This window comes from Centropristis striata, chromosome 12, assembly GCF_030273125.1.
Source record: "Centropristis striata isolate RG_2023a ecotype Rhode Island chromosome 12, C.striata_1.0, whole genome shotgun sequence".
Classification (NCBI taxonomy): domain Eukaryota; kingdom Metazoa; phylum Chordata; class Actinopteri; order Perciformes; family Serranidae; genus Centropristis; species Centropristis striata.
The window spans coordinates 656,070-677,230 of NC_081528.1; the positions used below are offsets into that span (position 1 = coordinate 656,070).

The 21,161-nt window shown below is 42.2% G+C and overlaps 2 protein-coding genes across 2 annotated transcripts in view; one reads left to right on the forward strand and one right to left on the reverse strand.

Annotated features, from left to right (window-relative positions):
• The window catches only part of mgat4b (alpha-1,3-mannosyl-glycoprotein 4-beta-N-acetylglucosaminyltransferase B), a 77,091-nt gene extending 75,456 nt beyond the window's left edge, over positions 1-1,635 (reverse strand). The window contains exon 1 of the mRNA XM_059346994.1: positions 1,442-1,635. Within this exon, the coding sequence (XP_059202977.1) occupies positions 1,442-1,538 (97 nt within the window). The 5' untranslated portion in view covers positions 1,539-1,635. The remainder of the gene's footprint in view (positions 1-1,441) is intronic.
• A 6,323-nt stretch (positions 1,636-7,958) lies between these two features.
• LOC131982359 (NACHT, LRR and PYD domains-containing protein 3-like) lies at positions 7,959-19,278 on the forward strand. The gene is made up of 11 exons (XM_059346983.1): positions 7,959-8,747; positions 8,854-9,015; positions 9,146-9,280; positions 10,480-10,581; positions 10,984-11,062; positions 12,465-12,678; positions 12,769-14,602; positions 15,894-16,067; positions 16,969-17,136; positions 17,457-17,503; positions 17,628-19,278. Exons 1-11 carry the CDS (start codon positions 8,614-8,616, stop codon positions 18,236-18,238), a joined length of 3,660 nt encoding a protein of 1,219 aa, XP_059202966.1. The 5' UTR covers positions 7,959-8,613; the 3' UTR covers positions 18,239-19,278.
• The last annotated feature ends 1,883 nt before the right edge of the window (positions 19,279-21,161 follow it).

A 21,161-nucleotide genomic window follows, 5' to 3' on the forward strand; every position in this document is an offset into this window, starting at 1 on the left:
CACTGTAAAGTAAACAGACCCCTCCCGTCCCTCTCTGCCTCCACCCATGAAGCTGGCATGTTGTGCATCACCAACCAAGCGCTCCCTAATTACATCAGAACCTGCTGCACTTGTTTTTTCTGCAACCAAATCAAACGAACCCTTCTCTCTGTCTCCACCCCTCTGCTTTCACTCCCTGACTGCTGGAGCTTCCCTCCACATGCACAAGCATCAGTCAACCTCCTCCTGTCCCCGTCCCCCCAGACCCTCTCCTTCCGGCTGTGCTGCATCACATATCAAGCGCTCCCTTCCTCACCAGGAGGCGGAGCTTCTCGTGCACAAACACCTTGTTTTTGTTTTTAACTGCAACATTTAAAATTAAACTAAATCAAACCAACCTCCACCTGGACCCTCTGACCAGGCATGCAATGCATCAAAATCAAGCGCTCCTATATTTACCTTACATGCACAAGCACCTTCTCTGGTTGCCTCATAAATCTGAGCTTCCCTTCACATAAAACACAAACAGTTTTATTCTATCCAACAAATGCAACAAATCAAACTAACCCCTCCTCTCTGCTTCTCCTCCATCTCGCTGTGGTGCAGCACAAATCAAGCGCTCCCTTCATCACCTCAGGAGTTGGAGCTTCTCGTGCACAAACATCTTGTTTTTGTTTTTACTGAAACAGAATCAAACCAACCTCCATCTGGACCCTCTAACCCCTCCTCTTACCTGGCGTTAAAAAAATCAAGCGCTCCTATCCTGAGCATCCTGTGTGTTTCCCTCCATCTGCATGTGAAGAACAACAAACCAAGCGCTCCCCTGATTACCTCACAGAAACATTTTTATTCCATGCAAAGCAGAAAGTGAAGCTACAACAAATCAAACCCACCCCTCCCCTCCCCTCCTCCATCTCTCCACCCGGCTGTGCTGCAGCACAAACCAAGCGCTCCCTCCTCCTTACACACACACACACATCTTGTCTCTTTTCTCTGCAACACATTGAGGCAGACCCCCCCCCCCCCCCCCCCCCCCCCCCCTGCACGTCCCCTCTTCATTAACCCCCCCCCCCCCCCGCCCTCACCCCCGCCTCCCTCAAGCTGGCATGTGATGCATCACAAACCAAGCGCTCCCTCCTCTCCCCCTCACAGCAGCATCATGTGTTTATTTTCCTGCAACAGAATCCAGACCAGCTCTCTGTCCCCCCCTGTCCCCCTCCTGTAGACCCTGTCCCTGTCCCTGTCTGTCCCCCCTCATGCTGTAGACCCCCTGTCCCCTTCATAAACCGAGCGCTCCCTTCACCTCCAGCCCGTCTGCAGCCCCTCACACCATCATCCTCCTGCAACACAAAGCGGGGCTGCAACACACACACACACACACACACACACACAGAGCGGGACGCACCGGGACCAGGACCGGGACCAGGACCGGGACCGGGACCCGGAGCGGGGCGGGTCTTACCTCTGGAGCTGCTGAAGGCGGTGTACCAGGACAGGGAGAGCAGCCCGCACAGCCCGAACAACGAGACCGTCAGGAAGGAGACATTACGGAGCCTCATCTCCGGAGAACCGGGAGCATGTCCGCACCGAGAGGGGGGAGGACCGGGACGGAGGGGGGAGGAGGGAGGAGAGGAGGAGGGGGAGGGAGGGGGGAGGCAGGTAGAGAGAGAGAGAGAGAGAGAGAGAGAGAGAGAGAGAGAGAGAGAGAGAGAGAGACAGGTAGACGGAGAGAGGCGGGCGGAGCTGTTAGTGTCTGAACAGCAGCAGAGAGACTGAGAGAGAGAGAGAGAGGGAGGGAGAGGGAGAGAGAGAGAGAGAGAGGAGAGAGAGAGAGGGAGAGAGAGAGAGAGAAAGGGGAGAGAGAGGAGAGAGAGAGAGAAAGGGGAGAGAGAGAGAGAGAGAGAAAGGGGAGAGAGAGGAGAGAGAGAGAGAGAAAGGGGAGAGAGAGAAAGAGAGAGAGAGGGAGAGAGAGAGAGAGAGAGAGAGAGAGAAAGGGGAGAGAGAGAGAGAGAGAGAAAGGGGAGAGAGAGAGAGAGAGAAAGGGGAGAGAGAGAGAGAAAGGGGAGAGAGAGAGAGAGAGAGAGAGAGAAAGGGGAGAGAGAGGAGAGAGAGAGAGAAAGGGGAGAGAGAGAAAGAGAGAGAGAGAGAGAGGGAGAGAGAGAGAGAGAGAGAGAGAGAGAGAGAGAGAAAGAGAGATGGAGAGAGAGAGAGAGAGAGGGAGAGAGAGAGAGAGAGAGAGAGAGAGAGAAAGAGAGATGGAGAGAGAGAGAGAGAGAGAGAAAGGGGAGAGAGAGAGAAAGAGAGAGAGAGGGAGAGAGAGAGAGAGAGAGAGAGAAAGAGAGAGAGAGGGAGAGAGAGAGAGAGAGAGAGAGAAAGAGAGAGAAAGGGTTGGTTGTTTTGTTTTTATTTTTTATTTTATTTTTTATTTTTTTTGCTGGGACAGTTAGATTGTATAAATTATATGTTGATTGTAAATCAATGATTGTAAATATTGCTTTCTTTTATTGTTATTAGTTTTTCTTTTCATCTAAAATGAATAACAGAATTATAATAATTTATTGTAAATATTGCTTTCCTTATCTTGTTATCTTTTTTTCTGATGCTTGCTTTGGCAATATATACATTGTTACGTCATGCCAATAAAGCCAATTGATAGGGTTAGAGGAGGGTTAGGTTGGGAGAGAGAGAGATACAAATGTGCTCAAAATAAACAGACAATAAAAATGATTAGTAGTAGTAGTAGTAATAATAACAATAATAATAAACAAATGAAACATGAAGATTAAAATGATTCACATGAGACCGAAAAATAAATACAAAAATGTAATAAATAAGAGTAAAAAAAAAACCTTGTTAAGTAAAAAAAGACAAAAAAGAAATCTGGTGTATTCAGAATTAAAGACAAGTAATAAATAAATAGATAAATAAATAAAAATGTGGACTGATTTGCTGGTAAAAATGAAGCTCATTTTAAAGCCTTTATATTCAGCTTGGTGGTTTAATCTGTGATAATAAATCATACTTTATCAGGTTATTCTTGTTTTTATTCATAACCAGAATCTGCAAAGTAACTAAATCCGTCAGATAAATGTACTGGAGTAAAAAGTATAAAGCTACATAAAAATTTAAATATTCAAGTAAAGTAGTAAAAATGATTTTAATAAAAAATAAAATCCAATAAAAAGGTTTCTCTGTCCCACTCTGACACCTAGCGGCCAAACCCAGCAGGTACAACTCTGTTTATTATAATAAAAACTGTCATTATTACATTAAATAATCAATAGTTTAAAGATTATATGTGGTTTTATTGAAATCTCAGAGTCTGAATGTGAAGTCTGGAGCATTTCTGAAAATATCTGCAGTTTATTTTAAAGTTCTGCGCTTCTGTTGTGGAAAAAAATGTATAAAAGTATAAAATAATTTCATTATTTTATTTAAAAACAAAATAAAGCTCAATTACAACAACAGAAAAATGTGAATATTTTGGACTTGTTTTTATTCACATGAACCCAAAATTTCAAAGAAATAAAAAATGTTGATGTCTTATATATTATATATAAATTATTTAAATGATTGATTAATGTTAACACTTTATTTTGAAAACCTGATATAGTCAAATATGAAACTTTCCACTGACGTCACTGTCAGCTGATTTGTCCCAAACTTATAATTAATAATATAAGTAAAAACAACCTTTTGTTTTTAAAAAAACTTTTGTTTTCTCGTGAGAACGACTTTATTATTTTTTTATTGTTTATTCATTTTTTATTATTGGATTTTTAATGACTCCTCACACCCACGTTTGATTTTTTTTTTTCTTCCAGTCCCCTGTTGTGTTGCAGTTGTGTCTCCGTCTGAAGGTTGGTGGTTTTTCACTCTTTTCACTGACAAACTGTTTTAAATGTTTCATTGTTTCATTATATTTTAGTGAAACTTGTTGAAGCGGGACAGTTTGTGTTTGGACCGAACCGGAACCGTCAGAGTCTGGCAAAAAATGACCAAAAAAGACACAAAATAACTAAAAAAGGACACAAAAAGACACAAAATGGCTTAAAAAAGACACAAAATGACTAAAAGACACAAAATGACCCCAAAAAAAGACACAAAATTACCAAAAAAGACACAAAATGACTAAAAAAAGACACAAAATGACCAAAAAGAGACACAAAATGATCAAAAAAGAAACAAATGAGGAGATGACCAAAAAAACACAGAAGACACAAAATGACTAAAAAAGACACAAAATGACCAAAAAAGACACAAAAAGACATAAAATGACTAAAAAAACATAAAAAATGATCAAAAAAGATACAAAATGACCAAAAAAGACACAAAATGAGAAGACAGAATGACCAAAAAAACACAGAAGAAGACACAAAATGACTAAAAAAAGACACAAAATGACAAAAAAAGACAAAAAGACACAAAATGACCAAAAAAAGACACAAAATGATCAAAAAAGAAACAAATGAGGAGACAAAATTACCAAAAAAAACACAGAAGACACAAAATGACTAAAAAAGACTTACAATAACTAAAAAGACACAAAATAACTAAAAAAAGACACAAAATGACCAAAAAAGACAAAAAATGAACAAAAAAGACACAAAATGAGAAGCCATAATGACCAAAAAAAAACACAGAAGACACAAAACGACCAAAAAAAGACAAAAAATAACAAAAAAATACACAGCAGACACAAAATGACTAAAAAAGACACAAAATGACCAAAAAAGCCAAAAAAAATGACCAAAAAAGACACAAAATGAGAAGACATAATGACCAAAAAAAGACACAAAATAACAAAATAAGACACAACAGACACAAAATGACTAAAAAAAGACATACAATAACTAAAAAAGACACCAAAAAGACATGAAAAGGATTCAAAAATGGACGAAATAGCCCCAGACTCCATAGAGTTAACTTACTGTCTAAACTCTGCCTGGTGTTGTTGCTCTGAGTGACCAGCAGGGGGCAGCAGAGGCTCGATGTTCACATCCTGAACCTCAGTCACAGCACACGCGCTACCATGAAGTCCTGCATTCAATAGAGAGCTCAAAGTGAAGCAGATTCTGTCTGAAATGTTTTGGAGGAAGAGTCCCCGTGTCGTCTCACTGGTCCCCGTATGACTCTAACACTGGCACACTGATTGATATCCCCTGTCTGTCTGTCTGTCTGTCTGTCTGTTGGATATTATTCTTTAAAACTGTTTCTCTCCTCACTCTTCTGCACGTCAAGGATGATATTAAAATATATTTTTTGTTTCATAATCAGCTGCTTGTGTTTGTTTGTCTATGTGTCTTTGTGGGGACCAACCTGATGTCCAGTGAGGACATTTTTTATTTTTTTGTCTCCGTTTCCTCTGAAAAGTTTAGACTCCCGCCCCAACTTTGTTTTATTGCCTTTCTCAACAAAAACAGACATAAGACCATACAGATGAAAAAATTTAAAATAGTTAAATTGACACAATAAATGCAGACATTGAGGGGTAATCGAGAGCAATATTTTAAAAAAAAAGACAAAATAACAATAAGAATGTAGAATAAAAATTAAGAAAATAAATAGAAAAAAAACAACAGACAGTTGTAAAAAAAAAACCAGGACAAAAACAAAAATGCATTACATTCCCTGTTAAGCATATTTGAGTGTTGAGAAAAGTGCTATATATATGCAATGTATTATTATTATTATTATTATTATTATTATTGTTATTATTATTAAATCAGTCCGGAATATCAACAAAACTCAGCTTCTCAACCAACTGAAAAAAAGGCACCAAAAGCTTCCCAAACTAGTTTGAAGACCCTCATAAAGAAAACCAGATTTTTCCAGTCAATAAAGAACATCTTTGATCCAGTGAATAAGTCTCCTCACACGAAGAAGAGTAGTAAAATCCAGAATATCTTTCATAGAGGAGAGGCTGAAACACCTAATGAAAAGTTTAGACTGAAAAGAGAGGAAAATGAGACGTTTCCTGAAGAACAGTTGAAGTTCATCTCAGGTTTTAAAAGTGAAACTAGTAAAACCTGTTTAGAGTCACATCAGGTAAAAACATTCTGCTGACACTCATAAACAGGCGCATGCACAAACACATACTTCTACACTTTTGTTTCATTTTACTTTTTAATATTATTATAATGTTGCTTTATTTTTATGGTATTTTTTTTTTCTATTTCATAATTACTTTTTTTTAATTTAACTTGTGAATTTTATTATAGGTAGAGGCCAAGGTTATAATAGTTTTGGTTTTTTCAGTAGTTTTAATTTTAATTTTGTTGTGATTTTTTGTTTTCAAATTCAGTTAGTTTTAATTAGTTTTTAGAGTGAGTTTGCTATTTTTAATTGGTTTTTATTTTTAGGAAAATGCTTAGTTTTAGTTTAGTTTTTATTAGTTGTAGTTGTTTTGTAATGGGGTATTTGTTGGGTGCCAGATTAAAAAAAAGTCACAATAAATGTTTCCTTTATTTCCTTTGTCTGATCCATCTCAGCCCCAATAAGTTTATTAAGTCATAAAACCAGATAGATGAAATAGATTTCATATCAACCAAAAAGGTTTATGTATGAATATATATAATTGGATTATTAGTGATGCATTTAAATGTTCTCAAGATAAAGCTCATTTGAACTACTTAATACACTGTTAACTGGTTTAATTTTAAGAAAACGTCTAATCACTTTACATTTTTTATGTTTTTTATATTAAATCTCCACCTGTAAAGTAACTAAAGCTGTCAGCTAAATGTAGTGGAGTAAAAAGTTCAATATTTACCTCTAAATGTAGTGAAGTAGAAGTATAATATCACATAAAATTGAAATACTCAAGTAAAGTACAAGTACTTCAACATTGTACTTAAGTACAATACTTGAGTAAATGTACTTAGTTACATTCATTCCTCATCTGGTTATTAAACGTCTCTTTTTAACCCTTTTATGTCTTTTTTTAGACTTTCTGTGCATCTTTTTGTGTAATTTGTATCTATTTGTAGCTGTTTTGTTCCCCTTTGTCGTCTTTTTATGTATTTTTTGGCAGTTTTCAGCATCTTTTTTCTTCTTTTCATGTACTTTTGGGTTGTTTTTTCTTACTGTGTAGTCATTTTATGTATAAATGTTACATGTTTTATGTTAAATCTCAACCTGTAAAGTAACTAAAGCTGTCAGATAAATCTAGTGGAGTAGAAGTATAAAATTACATAAAATGGAAATACTCAAGTAAAGTACAAGTACCTCAAAATTGTACTTAAGTATTTGAGTTAATGTAATTTGTTACATTTCACCACTGTGTGTGTGTGTGTGTGTCTGTGTGTGTGTGTGTGTGTGTGTGTGTGTTGTTGTTGTTGTTGTTGTTGGCACTGTGACGACAACATTTGATCCTGTGATGCAACTCAAACTGACACTCAGCCGACCAGCCGGACTGCATACCACACACACACACACACACACACACACACACGCACACACACACAGGTGGCTGTGGTGTGTTGGTGTTGCAGCTCTCTGAGCTGCTGAGGACAGACGGAGCTGCAGGCTGATAAAACAGTAAGTGTTTAAATGTTTGGGTTGATCTGATCTGAGGTCAGTCTCAATCAGAATTACTGCATTTTATTTGTGGAGGGAACTTTGGGTTCGCTGCAGTTACTCAACAACAACAACAGAGGAAATATATGTTTTTATATAAATCAGATGACTTGACTGATTGATGCTGCTGCTGATCTTCTCTTTGTCTTCATTCCTTCTTCTGATTTTAGTTTTTTTATGAGTTGGAACGTGTTTTTCTCTCATTGATCAGCAGTTTGTCGTCGTCGACCTTCTCTGTGTTACAGAGCAGCAGAGGAAACTTTTATTCACACGCATGATCTTAGTCTTCACTGTGAAAACAACTCAATCATAATTATTATAATTAAACTTATTAAAGGATTGTTCACTTCACACAGCTGGAATGAAGGAAAACCAGTTTTCACTTCTAGGAGAGGAGTGGAGAGGTATTGTACAGTATTTGACAGTAATTGATGGTATTTAATGGTATCTGATGGATTCTGATGGATTCTGACTGCGTCCAGCTCTGCTCTGTGTTTCCTCTGCAGTCATGTAACTGAGAGGAATGCTGGGTAATAATGTGTGAGCTCTTGTGGTGTAAATTTAGCATCTCTCTGAGTGAGAAAAGTGGATTAAAGACCAAGTCGAAGTTCCTTTTAGTTTTCTTTATTATCAATCATCAGAATACACTGCCTAGGTACAGCAGAGGAGAACTTTGTCAATTTCAAGGCTGCTGATAAAAGGTGTCCCTCCAATGAAGCCCTCAGTTCTCTCTGGCTTTTCTGTCTGTGTGTAAGGTTATTTAATTCAAATGTTCCAACGCATGGGCGCGTCTTCCCGGGCACAAGGAAGCTGCTAAATCTACTTTTTAACCTTAAAAGGATACAATCTATACTTGTGTAGATATATATATATCCCAGATCTTAAAGGCCCTTATTTCTGGTTTAAACCGGTTGGTACCTGGAGACTCTGTTCTGAACAAAAAAAGGGTGAGGCTTCTCTTACTAAAGCAAAACTCTTATATTATATGTAACATAAATTATACCATTTGTGGCATAAAATATACTACACTCTCCCTGCAGGTTGGTGTGAACTGCTATGGATCAGTGTGAGGATACGGAGGACGGGGTCCGTCCCCCTAAAACTGCTCAGTGTGAGGACATGGAGGACGGGATCCGTCCCTCTAAAACCGCTCAGTGTGAGGATACGGACGGCCAGACAGAAGCTGTCAGGTGAGATCACCTCCACCCGTCCACCACTCAAACCACAAACCACTGCTCCATCTTTATTCACACTCAAAGCTGTGTGTGTGTGTGTGTGTGTGTGTGTGTGTTAAAGCCCAGAGCAGCAGCACACACCTGACTCTCCGGGACCTGAACCCGACCCTGATGATAATCTTGATGCTGATCCTGAATCCCAGCTCGGCTGTGTGTCCTTCAGGAGTGATCAGTCGAAGGATCTTTATTTTACTTTTAAACAAAGATGGATATCTGACAAAAGGTACGCAGTGAATTGTGTTCAGTAACATGTTCATTATGTCAGTTTTATTTTTATCATTTTACTGAGTCCTTGTTTCAGTGACAGTTGTTTCTAAACGTCTTGTGCTTTATTTATTGTTTTTTTCCATCAGGATCCAGCAGAGACCAGACTGTCCTGGACCTGGACCTGGACCTGGACCTGGACCTGGACCCAGCTACATGAAGAGTGACATGTCCATGCATCCTCCTCTGATGCTGAACGATGATTCTCTCTCTGTTGATGAAAGGTGAGAATTTCAAACTAACTATGCCAGGGGTCGGCAAACTTTACCAACAAAAGAGCCATTGTTGGCCAAAAAAAAGAGAAAAAATCTCAGAATGGAGCCACACTTTTTTTTTGCCTTACAAAGAAGATAAAACAGCCTTAATTGAAGCCTTATTAGCCTACCAACATTAATAATAGGTCACAATGAGCAGTTATTAAGATGGTTTTGTCAGAATGCAGTGAGGACACAAGTGTAAATAAGAGGCGAGACTCCTGAGAAATGTCTGAGGAAAGCTAACCTGGTGAGGGAAACTCAAAACTAGACTTGAAATTGGCTAAACTTTCAAAAGCTATGATGCACATTTAAGTTGACTAAAATGTTTTTTTTTTAAATGTTTTACTTCTGTTTATAAACTTCATTTTTACAATTGAAGAATACAAATTGATTTGGGCATACATCAATGATAAATTAAATTTATAATGTAAAAAAAACAACATTATTTCATATAATTCTTTGGTCATCCTCTAATCATCTAAATGTTGCCAATTAGGGTCAAGTATGAAAGTCATAAATTTATGAAATTTAAATTCTGATTTAAAAAATCACAGATTTATGAGATTAAAAGTGGCAAATCGAGGAGAAAAAAGGGAGCCGCTGTAGGCCTGAAGAGCCTCATGTGGCTCCGGAGCTGCAGGTTGCCGAGCCCTGAACTATGCAAACAGTGCGACTTTCATAAGTTGTGAGACCTCCATTTTTTAAACGTATTTTAATTCGCAGTATCAATATATGTGCAGTCAGCCAATTTTGCAGCAGGCTCAGTTTCAAAGTTAGCAAATGGTGAACGAAACGTGGAGACTTTCTGTCACTTGTTAGATGCTGGTGAGTCTTCGTGATCAGGGTCAGAGTGTTGAGGACATGTCCTCTGAGATGTGGATACCCAGAAATAAGGAAGAATCCCCTCCAAATACTCTATCAACAGGAAAAAGGAGGGCCCTGGAGGAACTGTAGACCTGATTCACCTGATCTGAAGTGATGTTATGTAGCTTCTGCAAAAGGCACATAAATCTGTTCATCCTCGTCTTCTGATTTGTGAAGGTTAGAACGTGCTTGAGATTGTTGATGCAGATGTGGGAGTCCAACATGGCAAACAGGGTCTAGTCTGTGTTTAAACTGGTGCTGTAGTGCAGAGTCTGGCATCATTTATCTGGTCTTTCTATCAGGACGGAGCTGGAAGAACCTGAACCCGACTGTGTCTCCTTTACTGACCAGTCTAAGTACAATCCGATAACCTTCAAAGATGGATGCTACTCTGTTGATCCAAGGTGAGGATTACGATCTAAAAAAACAATCAAAATGATGTGATTCTTAGCTGTGAGACCTTCTATTTTTAAACATTTTGTGACTCAGATGAAGTTTTCTGACACTGAGGTTGTGGGTAGCTTGTTCCAGGTACTTCAGCAGTGTACAATAAGGGAGGGAGTGTTCTATGGAGGGATTAGTGAGAGCTGTTGGGAGTAAACCAAACTGACTGGTGAAGAAAACAATGGGCTAAAAGCTGCAAACAGCTGCAGACTGAACTGTTGATTCTCAGTGGGATCAGCAGAACTACTAGACCATTACAGGGAGTAGTCTGATCCACTGTTTGCATCTTATTATCACTTCCTGGACCTTAACTCTGTTTGGACCGACATAATGTGAGTTAATTCTACATGATTCCTCCACAGAGCGGACCCGCAGAGCTCAGAGGTTCCCACTGCTCATTGTTCCCAGCAGCATCAAACTCACCTGGACTCCATTTTTATGGTCTGTACATGTCCAGCAACTACTTTTAGACCTATGCCAGAACATAAAATGACTAAACTATTCATTTGCAACTCTGATTAGTGATTAATATAATAATTGTAACAAAATTACCATATCAATATTCATTAAAGGTTGAAGGAATTTAGAGTGCTTTCCATAGAAGAGGTTGGCATCACTCATACATGTACAATATTAAATGGACAGCATGTGTATTCCAAAAAGTATTTATTTATTTATAAGAAAAGCAGACTATTTGCAGCTCTGTGTGTGTAAAGAGGGTGCTGAACAGTTATCAAACTGACCACATGGCTGACAGACAAAGGAGGCTACAACAAAGATGGCGGCTAGGGGGGTGTCCTTGTTCTGCCTTAATACATGTTGAGGTGTTGAGGTCAGAACAAAGACCAAAGAACCATGTGCCAACTTTGAGTTCCTCTTCAAAGGTGTATGTCTTTGTTGGAAAAGACAATTCAAAGTGTATTGTCTGATTTTCACAGTGTCAGGTTAGGGAAGGGAATGGTGAGTTTGCACGCAGGATCTTCTGTCCATCTAAAGACGATTCACAAGGAACAACAGCCAAAACAAAACAAAACATAGAAAAACAATGCAAGGATGAAATATTCTACGAGAAGAGAAGGAGGATGAGAGCAGAGTTTGTTAGTGGTGGTCGGCAGTGTTGAACAGGGAGAGTAGAGGGAGTTTGATGTTTTTTGTGAGTGAGTTCCAGTTTGAGTGAGCAGCAATGGAGAAGGCCTAAACCCTCAGTTACACACATTAAACCAAATCATTGAGTACAGTTCAAATATTGTGCTTAGCCTTGTGCTTGTTACTAAGTTAAACCTATGTCCAGTTACTTTACCAAGTCCATGAAGAGAGGAGGATTAGGCGAATAAAAGCAGGAAAAGGCTGGACAGTTGGTTTCAGGTTGGGAACAGTCTGCTGGGTGTTTCTCTTGTTGCCTTTAAAGGTAGCTGACAGACCTTGTGTGCTGGTCTCTTGGGATAACTGGTTTCTGTACTTAACTGTTTGTTCACGAGTCAAAATCTTAATGCAGGCTTCTGTGTGGCTACTGCCCCCAGTAGGCATGAAAATTAAGAGATTAGTCATTTTAGGAGAGCTCCCGAGGGGAAGAGAGTCCCAGGAGAAAGACAGTGAAGAGTTTGGTAGCTGTCTTTTTAGTTGAAGAACAAAGAGATTTAAAACTGAAAAGATGCTGTTAAATTTTCCATTAAAATCAGTGCATGGTGCACAAATAAATGAAATCCATCTGTGGTACACCTGTAGTCTCAACAGCAATCATCTCCATACTTCACTTTATAGACCAGTGGATCATCAGTCTGTCCAACATGATGTTTGGTTCCATGACTTCAGTTTGTGTCATTTATGTAACACTCTGTTCCAGCTGCTGGAGGAGAACATCGTCACTTTTGTGAAGAACGAGCTGAAGAAGTTTCAGCAGGTTCTGAGTCCAGACTACCCAGAATCCTTTGAGACCCAGAGGGAGGATGAGGGGGATGAAGAGCAGAGGAGGAGCAGCAGAGAGGCCTTTCTGAAGATTACACTGCACTTCCTGAGGACGATGGAGCAGAAAGATCTGGCTGACTGTCTGCAGAGCAGTAAGACCACCTCTCTAAAGATTACCATTTAAACCAAAATATTCACTTTCTAATGGATTCATTAATCATATTTGTTGTTTGTTGATGCAGAAAGTCATTCTGGAGTTTGTCAATGGAAACTGAAGTCCAACCTGAAGAAGAAGTTCCAGTGTGTGTTTGAGGGGATCTCTAAAGAAGGAAACCAGACTCTTCTGAATCAGATCTACACAGAGCTCTACATCACAGAGGGAGGGACTGCAGAGGTCAATAAGGAACATGAGGTCAGACAGATTGAAACAGCATCCAGGAAACCAGACAGACCAGAAACAGCAATCAGACAAGAAGACATCTTTAAAGCCCCACCTGGAAGAGATGAACCAATCAGAACAGTGCTGACAAAGGGAGTGGCTGGCATTGGGAAAACAGTCTTAACACAGAAGTTCACTCTGGACTGGGCTGAAGACAAAACCAACCAGGACATAATGTTCATATTTCCATTCACTTTCAGAGAGCTGAATGTACTGAAAGAGAAAAAGTTCAGCTTGGTGGAACTTGTTCATCTCTTCTTTCCTGAAACCAAAGAAGCAGGAATCTGCAGGTTTGAAGAGTTCCACGTTGTGTTGATCTTTGACGGTCTGGATGAGTGTCGACTTCCTCTGGACTTCCACAACACTGAGATCCTGACTGATGTCACAGAGTCCACCTCAGTGGATGTGCTGCTGACAAACCTCATCAGGGGGAAACTGCTTCCCTCTGCTCGCCTCTGGATAACCACACGACCTGCAGCAGCCAATCAGATCCCTGCTGACTGTGTTGACATGGTGACAGAGGTCAGAGGGTTCACTGACCCTCAGAAGGAGGAGTACTTCAGGAAGAGATTCAGAGAAGAGGAGCAGGCCGGCAGAATCATCTCTCACATCAAGACATCACGAAGCCTCCACATCATGTGCCACATCCCAGTCTTCTGCTGGATCTCTGCTACAGTTCTGGATGTGTTGGAAACCAGAGAGGGAGGAGAGCTGCCCAAGACCCTGACTGAGATGTACATCCACTTCCTGGTGGTTCAGTCCAAAGTGAAGAACATCAAGTATGATGGAGGAGCTGAGACAGATCCACACTGGATTGAGTCTTTGGGAAAACTGGCCTTTGATCAGCTGCAGAAAGGAAACCTGATCTTCTATGAGTCAGACCTGACAGAGTGTGGCATCGATATCAGAGCAGCCTCAGTGTACTCAGGAGTGTTCACACAGGTCTTTAGAGAGGAGAGAGGACTGTACCAGGACAGGGTGTTCTGCTTCGTCCATCTGAGTGTTCAGGAGTTTCTGGCTGCTGTTCATGTCCATCTGACCTTCATCAACTCTGGAGTCAATCTGATGGCAGATCAACAAATTGCGCCCTGGTTGACTAAACTATTCAAAGTCAAAGGCAATCTAAAATATCTTCACCAGAGTGCAGTGGAAAAGGCCTTACAGAGTCCAAATGGACACCTGGACTTGTTCCTCTGCTTCCTCCTGGGTCTTTCTCTGCAGACCAATCAGACTCTCCTACAGGGTCTACTGACAGAGACAGGAAGTAGCTCACAAACCAGTCACACTCCCCTGCAGGCCCTGCAGATAAAGACAGGAAGTAGCTCAAAGGCCAATCAGGAAACAGTCCAGTACATCAAGAAGAAGATCAGTGAGGATCTGTCTGCAGAGAAAAGCATCAACCTGTTCCACTGTCTGAATGAACTGAATGATCGTTCTCTAGTGGAGGAGATCCAACAGTCCCTGAGATCAGGAAGTCTCTCCACAGATAAACTGTCTCCTGCTCAGTGGTCAGCTCTGGTCTTCATCTTACTGTCATCAGAAACAGATCAGGACGTGTTTGACCTGAAGAAATACTCTGCTTCAGAGGAGGCTCTTCTGAGGCTGCTGCCAGTGGTCAAAGCCTCCAACAAAGCTCTGTGAGTACAGAAACAGTTTGTTTTATTGGAATAATAATTTAAGTAGATAATGGGAAGCTATGTAGAAGGGAGGGAGTGTTCATCAGTAGGAGAAAGAATAATTGCAGCAAGACCAAGGACACTGCAATTTGAGAAGCTTGTAAAGACAACCAACATGTCCTCTGTGGAGGACCCAGAAGTTTGAGGATTTGGGGGAACACATGTCCATATACCTGGCAGAGGTTGCTGAAGTAGTCAAAAAGTTCCATAGCTGCAAGATGCCAGGGTTGGAGGAGCATACCTGCTCCAATTGCACTGAGGTGCTGATGCTTGTCCCTCTCAGAACAATTGCCCAATGATGCCCATGCTCGTCCTTCTATTCACACTTGCCCAAAGATGCCAATGCTCTTTCAACCCTGCTCTGCTGTATTACCAAAATGACATGAGGGAGGAGATCATGTACATTTACATTTCGTCATTTAGCAGACGCTTTTATCCAAAGCGACTTACAGAAAAAAAGGGAAACAATGAAGGTCTAGTGGTCTAAGAGGCGTAAGTGCATCAATAAGGTCTAGTGAGGATCCTTTAAGAAGTAGAGTTGTGGTGTGGTGCTAGGAGAGAAGGTCCTCCCTGAAGGTCTTCAGGAGGTTTTTAAAGGTAGAGAGGGATGCCCCTGGTCTGGTAGGAACTGGTAGAGAGTTTGGATTGTCTTGGACCAACGGGGGGCAGAGCCAGGCGCCGTTCATTGGAGGAGCTCAGCGGGGGTGAGGTAGCGTATGTCTGAATCAGGGCATTCAAGTAGGTCATAATTTCAGAGAGTGAGGTAGATTCTGTAGGATTAATGTGGGCGAGATGGTTCTATGGGACAGCCTCCCCATACCATGTTATGTTCTTGCTGTACTGGAGGCTCCAGTTTCAGAACCATGACTGGTGTCCTGGGGCACATTTCTAGGACCCTAGTTTTTTGTGACAGCAACACCATTCAGCACTGTACTGTTCGGGTTAGGGGTCAGGGTTATGATTAGTTGCTACTTCAACTGACAAGATGATGGGCGTTGTCATGAAAAACTAAGGTCCTTGTCGTGCAGGAACATGTTACTCATCTAATAGGACCTCAAATCAAATTATCTCTTTGTTGGACACATTTTCTAATAGATGGAGCAGGAGGAGACTTTGGGGGTCTCTGGAGATGGCCTGGACACATGCATGTTTAAAAGCCAGGAAAAGATCCTTTATGGCGAATGTAGCTCTAATTCATTGCTTTCTTGAAAATAGGTCAGAAAAACAAATAACTTTATTGTTGTCTTTTCAGACTGAGTGGCTGTAACCTGTCAGAGAGAAGCTGTGGAGCTCTGTCTTCAGTCCTCAGCTCCCAGTCCTCCAGTCTGAGAGACCTGGACCTGAGTGACAACGACCTGCAGGATGCAGGAGTGAAGCAGCTGTGTCCTGGACTAGAGAGTCCACACTGTACTCTGCAAACTCTCAGGTCATAATTCATCAACATGTTCCATCACCAAATCATTAATCATGACAATCTAACATTTCAGTTGCCATCAGTACCTAGAGTTAGCCTGGGTATACCCAGACTGCCTTGCGCGCTCGAATTTGATTTCGAACCTCCAGCCAGTCTGGAAACGAGGCGATTATCGTAGCCCTGTTTTAGGGATCCAATCACAGAGCGGGGAGGGACGGTGAGACGATGACGCGTACTACTCGGCACTTGGAAGCTTTCCGGATCCAACATGGCTGCTGCAGACGCGAAACTCTCTTTAGCTGTAGATGGTGTTTTAAATAGTTTAGAGCGAAAGTTGAAAGGCGAAAGGTCTCTGGGGGCTCCGCTGTCCCCCGGCTCGTAGCGAGATCACCGGTAGCGGGGCTATTAGCGCCGCTCGGGCGGTTTCTGCGGCTCGTTGCGCCGAGCCGGTGAGACCGCCGGTCACCGCCGGTGATCTGGCTCCGAATCGGGAGACAGCGGAGCCCCCAGAGACCCGCAGCAGCTTGTTTATTGCCCATAAAATCAGTGGATGTGTGTGGCTGAATGACATGAGGGGGAATAAAGCGTGAAAATAAATAATCTTGCAGAAAGCGAGAACTGGAGAAGCAAAGCAGCAAACAACACTCTCTCACAGACACACACACAACAAACATCCATCTCTGTTGCTCTACTACGTCATCTGGTATAACTGATCTGATTGGCTAAGAGCTACCTACAGACGCTTTGATAGACATTCTAAGCGTCCAATAAACGGCTCCGGAGGATCGTAAACCACACCTCCTCTACGGAGAAATACATTGTAGGTGTCCAGACCTAATCTCCAAGGAGATTTGGTCTGGTGTTAGCCAGGCTAACCTAGAGTAGCCTCAGATTAAGTGATGTGTGGTTTCAGGCTCTCAGGCTGTATGATCTCAGAGGAAGGCTGTGCTTCTCTGGCCTCAGCTCTGAGCTCCAACCCCTCCCACCTGAGAGAGCTGGACCTGAGCTACAACCATCCGGGAGACTCAGGACTGCTGTCGGCTGGACGGGACGATCCACGTTGGAGACTGGACACTCTGAGGTACGGAGATACAGTCAGTCTTAGAGGAGGTAGAAACCTTTTCTGTGTCAAAAAACCAGAGCTGATAAACAAGGAAACAGTAAGATGTGCCAAAAACAGGGACAGAAGGTGATAAAACTGCTGCTTCTTTTGTAGCATTGTCTTGCTTCAACATTTAAAATAAGCACATTGTTGTGTCCTGACATGTTGTTGAGAACATGCTGATAAATTTTGGAAAATGGTTAGTCTTTCCTGAAAAATAAGAAATAATAATAATACTCTAATTAAGCCACAAAGAAGACTTTGTACTGTGTACTGTAATATCTGACTCGTCCTCTCAGGGTGGAGCCTGCCGTAGTCCAATGTTTGAGACCAGGTCTGAAGAAGTGTAAGTCTGTTTGCAATTTGATTCATAAAAATCAAACCTCTGACATCATCGTCGAAATGTAACTAAAGAAATCAGACCACAGATCAATAACTGCAGCTATTTTGTGTCTTTTTCTCTCCATCAGATTGGTGTGAACTCACAGTCGACTCAAACACAGTGAACAGAAAGCTGAAACTGTCCGACAACAACAGGAAGGTGACACACGTGGAGGAGGATCAGCCGTACCCTGACCACCCGGAGAGGTTCGAGCGCTGTGCTCAGTTGCTGTGCAGAGCTGGTCTGACTGGTCGCTGTTACTGGGAGGTGGAGTGGAGCGGGGAGGTGGACATATCAGTGAGTTACAGAGGAATCAGACGGAGCGGAGAAAGAGAAGACTGTGTGTTCGGAGAGAACGATCAGTCCTGGAGTCTGAGATGTTCTAACACTGAATACACTGTGTGGCACAAAGACAGAGAGACATCCGTCCCCTCGTCCTCGTCCTCTGTCTCTCACAGAGTAGGAGTGTATGTGGACTGTCCTGCTGGCACTCTGTCCTTCTACAGAGTCTCCTCTGGCTCTCTGATCCTTCTCCACACCTTCAGCACCACATTCACCGAGCCCCTGTATCCTGGGTTTAGACTCTGGTCTGGGTTCAGTCTCATGTCCCACAGACCTGGTTCTTCTGTGTCTCTGTGTCCTCTGCAGGATGGAGAGTCTCCTTCAGCTCCAGAAACTTCATCAGGGCTGACCAGATAGTCCAGACCAGGGATGGGCAACAGGAGGCCCGGGGGCCACATACGGCCCGCACCCTCACTTGAAGTGGCCCTCAGTACAACTACATGCATTTGAGCATGAAATCTTAAAATTGCAGTGTAAAAATGCACAAAATTACTTCTTGTAATTAATGTTGGTCTGCTGTTCTTGCACTGAAAAAAATAAGAAATCACAGTAAGTGGTTATTTTTTATTTGCTTCAAACCTTTTGTATGCCTATTTATACTGTTAAACATGCATTTGAGCATGAAATATGTTAAGTTACTGCACTGTAAACATATTTAAAATTGCAGTTTCATCACATCTGGTTAAATGCACGGTCCTATATGTGGCCCTGTGGTAGTGAACATGAAAAATTGTGGCCCCCTGCAGCATTTAAGCTGCCCCTCCCTGGTCCAGACTCACACAGCTGATTGGGTAGTTCGTGCAGGGTTTATGATGTGTTTGTAGGTAGTTGGTTTTATTGTCTCATTATTGTCTGTGAATGAAAAACCTTTATGTTCCACTCCCTTAAAGTACTGAGTGGATCCGGCCCGGCTCCAGCAGCCTGACCACGGCTCAGATCACCTCCCAGATCAAAGTAAAACCGTGTCGTTGCACTTTTATTTTCACTCTACATCGATATATTTCCTGTTCAGCCGTTCTCACTCTGAGCTGGATGGTTGTCTCCCTGGTGGTGTGTTCAGGGACAGGGCTTTTAGAGCAGCCAGGTTCACTTTGGTAACCAGGCAGCTGGTCCAATTCAGTTTAACCCTCTGAAATTTTTTACTATTATGTTCATTAAAAATCTGTTAAAAAAATCTTCACCATGCCATGTTGGTATCAGTTTTTTCAGCTCAACCTCACCTTTATGTCCTGATAATTAATTTTTAACATTGACTTACTTGATCAAAATCTTGAACCCAAAAGAAACAAAGGAAAACATAAAATCTGATCTTGAAAATTATGTTTGACACAGAAATGTACCTGTTGCATTTACATTTACATTTAGTCATTTAGCAGACGCTTTTATCCAAAGCGACTTACAGGAAGAGTAAAAGCAAACAATCAAGGTATAGTGCAATAAGAGCTATTAGTGCTAGTGACAATTCTTTGAGGAGTAGACTTATCATGTGGTCTAGGAGAGAAGATGCTCTCTGAAGAGCTGGGTCTTCAGGAGTTTTTTAAAGGTAGAGAGGGACGCCCCTGCTCTGGTAGGAACTGGTAGTGCGTTCCACCAGCGGGGAACAAGAAGTGCAAACAGTCTGGATTGCCTTGGACCAACGGGTGGGAGAGCCAGGCGCCGTTCATTGGAAGAGCGCAGCGGTCGTGAGGTAGCATGTATTGTGGGTTTAGCAGGGAGGACCAGCAGTTCAGTTTTTGAAAGGTTCAGCTGGAGGTGATGAGCCTTCATCCAAGTGGCTATGTCAGAGAGGCAGTCAGAGACCCGAGCAGAGACCGATGGGTCATCAGGAGGAAATGACAGATAGAGCTGAGTGTCATCTGCATAGCAGTGGTAGGAAAAGCCATGTGAGCGGATAACCTCACCCAGAGAGGTGGTGTAGATAGCGAATAGCAGGGGTCCCAGCACTGAGCCCTGGGGAACCCCTGTGGTGAGGCAAGATAAAGTAGACAACTGTCCATGCCAGGATACACTGAATGAGCGTCCTTTGAGGTAGGAATCAAACCAGGACAGAGCCAAGCCAGAGATGCCCATTTTAGAGAGAGTAGAGAGGAGGATGATGGTTAACTGTGTCAAATGCAGCTGACAAGTCAAGCAGAATGAGAACTGAGGACTTTGCTGCTGTTCTTGCTTCTTTTAAGGCTTCTGTCACAGACAACAGAGCAGTTTCAGTTGAGTGACCGCTTTTGAAACCAGATTGATTTGGATCAAGAAGATTGTTCTGTAGGAGGAATTCTGAAAGTTGCTTAGCGACCGCCCGTTCAATAGTTTTAGATAAGAATGGAAGAAGTGAGACAGGACGATAGTTCTCGACTTCAGCAGGGTTGAGAGAGGGTTTTTTGAGAAGAGGTGTTACCCGAGCTGCTTTGAATGCAGTGGGAAAAGTGCCGGAGGACAGTGAGGCGTTAATCACATGTGTGACAGCTGGCGTGATGGTTGGGCTAATGGACTGAAGAAGGTTTGTTGGTATAGGGTCCAACGAGCATGTAGTAGGACGGCTACATGTCAACAGTTTGGATACCTCACTCTCAGAGAGGGGTGTAAAGCCAGAAAATGAGGTGCTAGCAACTGATTCAGTGCCGCCCAGCTGAGATACAGAAGACAAGTAGTAGGACTTCTACATGTCACAGTATTAGGAGTCGGGTGGGGGTCAGAGAATTGGCTGCTAATTGCTGCAACTTTGCTTGTAAAGAAGGATGCAAATGTGTCTGCGGTGAGGCAGGTAGGAGGAGGAGGAGGCGGAGGGTTGAGTAGTGATTTGAAGGTGGAAAAGACTTTCCGGGTGTCAGTGACACTGTTGACTTTGTCGTTGTAAAAAGCAGTCTTTGCATTGGTGATGGTGCCTGAGAATGAGGACAATAGTGTCTGATAGTTTATGAGATCGTCTGGAAGTTTGGTTTTGAGCCATTTCCTTTCAGCAGCTCTGAGCTTGGTACGCTGTGATCGAAGGGTATCAGTCAACCATGGGTGGGATTGGTTGGGTCGAGCAGGCCTTGTAGATAAAGGACATAGCCTGTTCAGACATGAGTTCAGAGTAGAGCAGAGTGAGTCAGTGGCATCATTAGCCTTCAGAGAGGAGAATGTGCTGAGTGGAGGTAGGGCAGAGGCAACAATAGAGGAGAAGTGGGCTGGGGATAACTTCCAGAGGTTGCGGCGGAACGTAACCATCCAAAGGGAGCAGCCCTGTCTTTGGATCCCGCCCTCTGCCAGAGCTGTGAATGGTTGGAATTTCCAATTGAAGTGC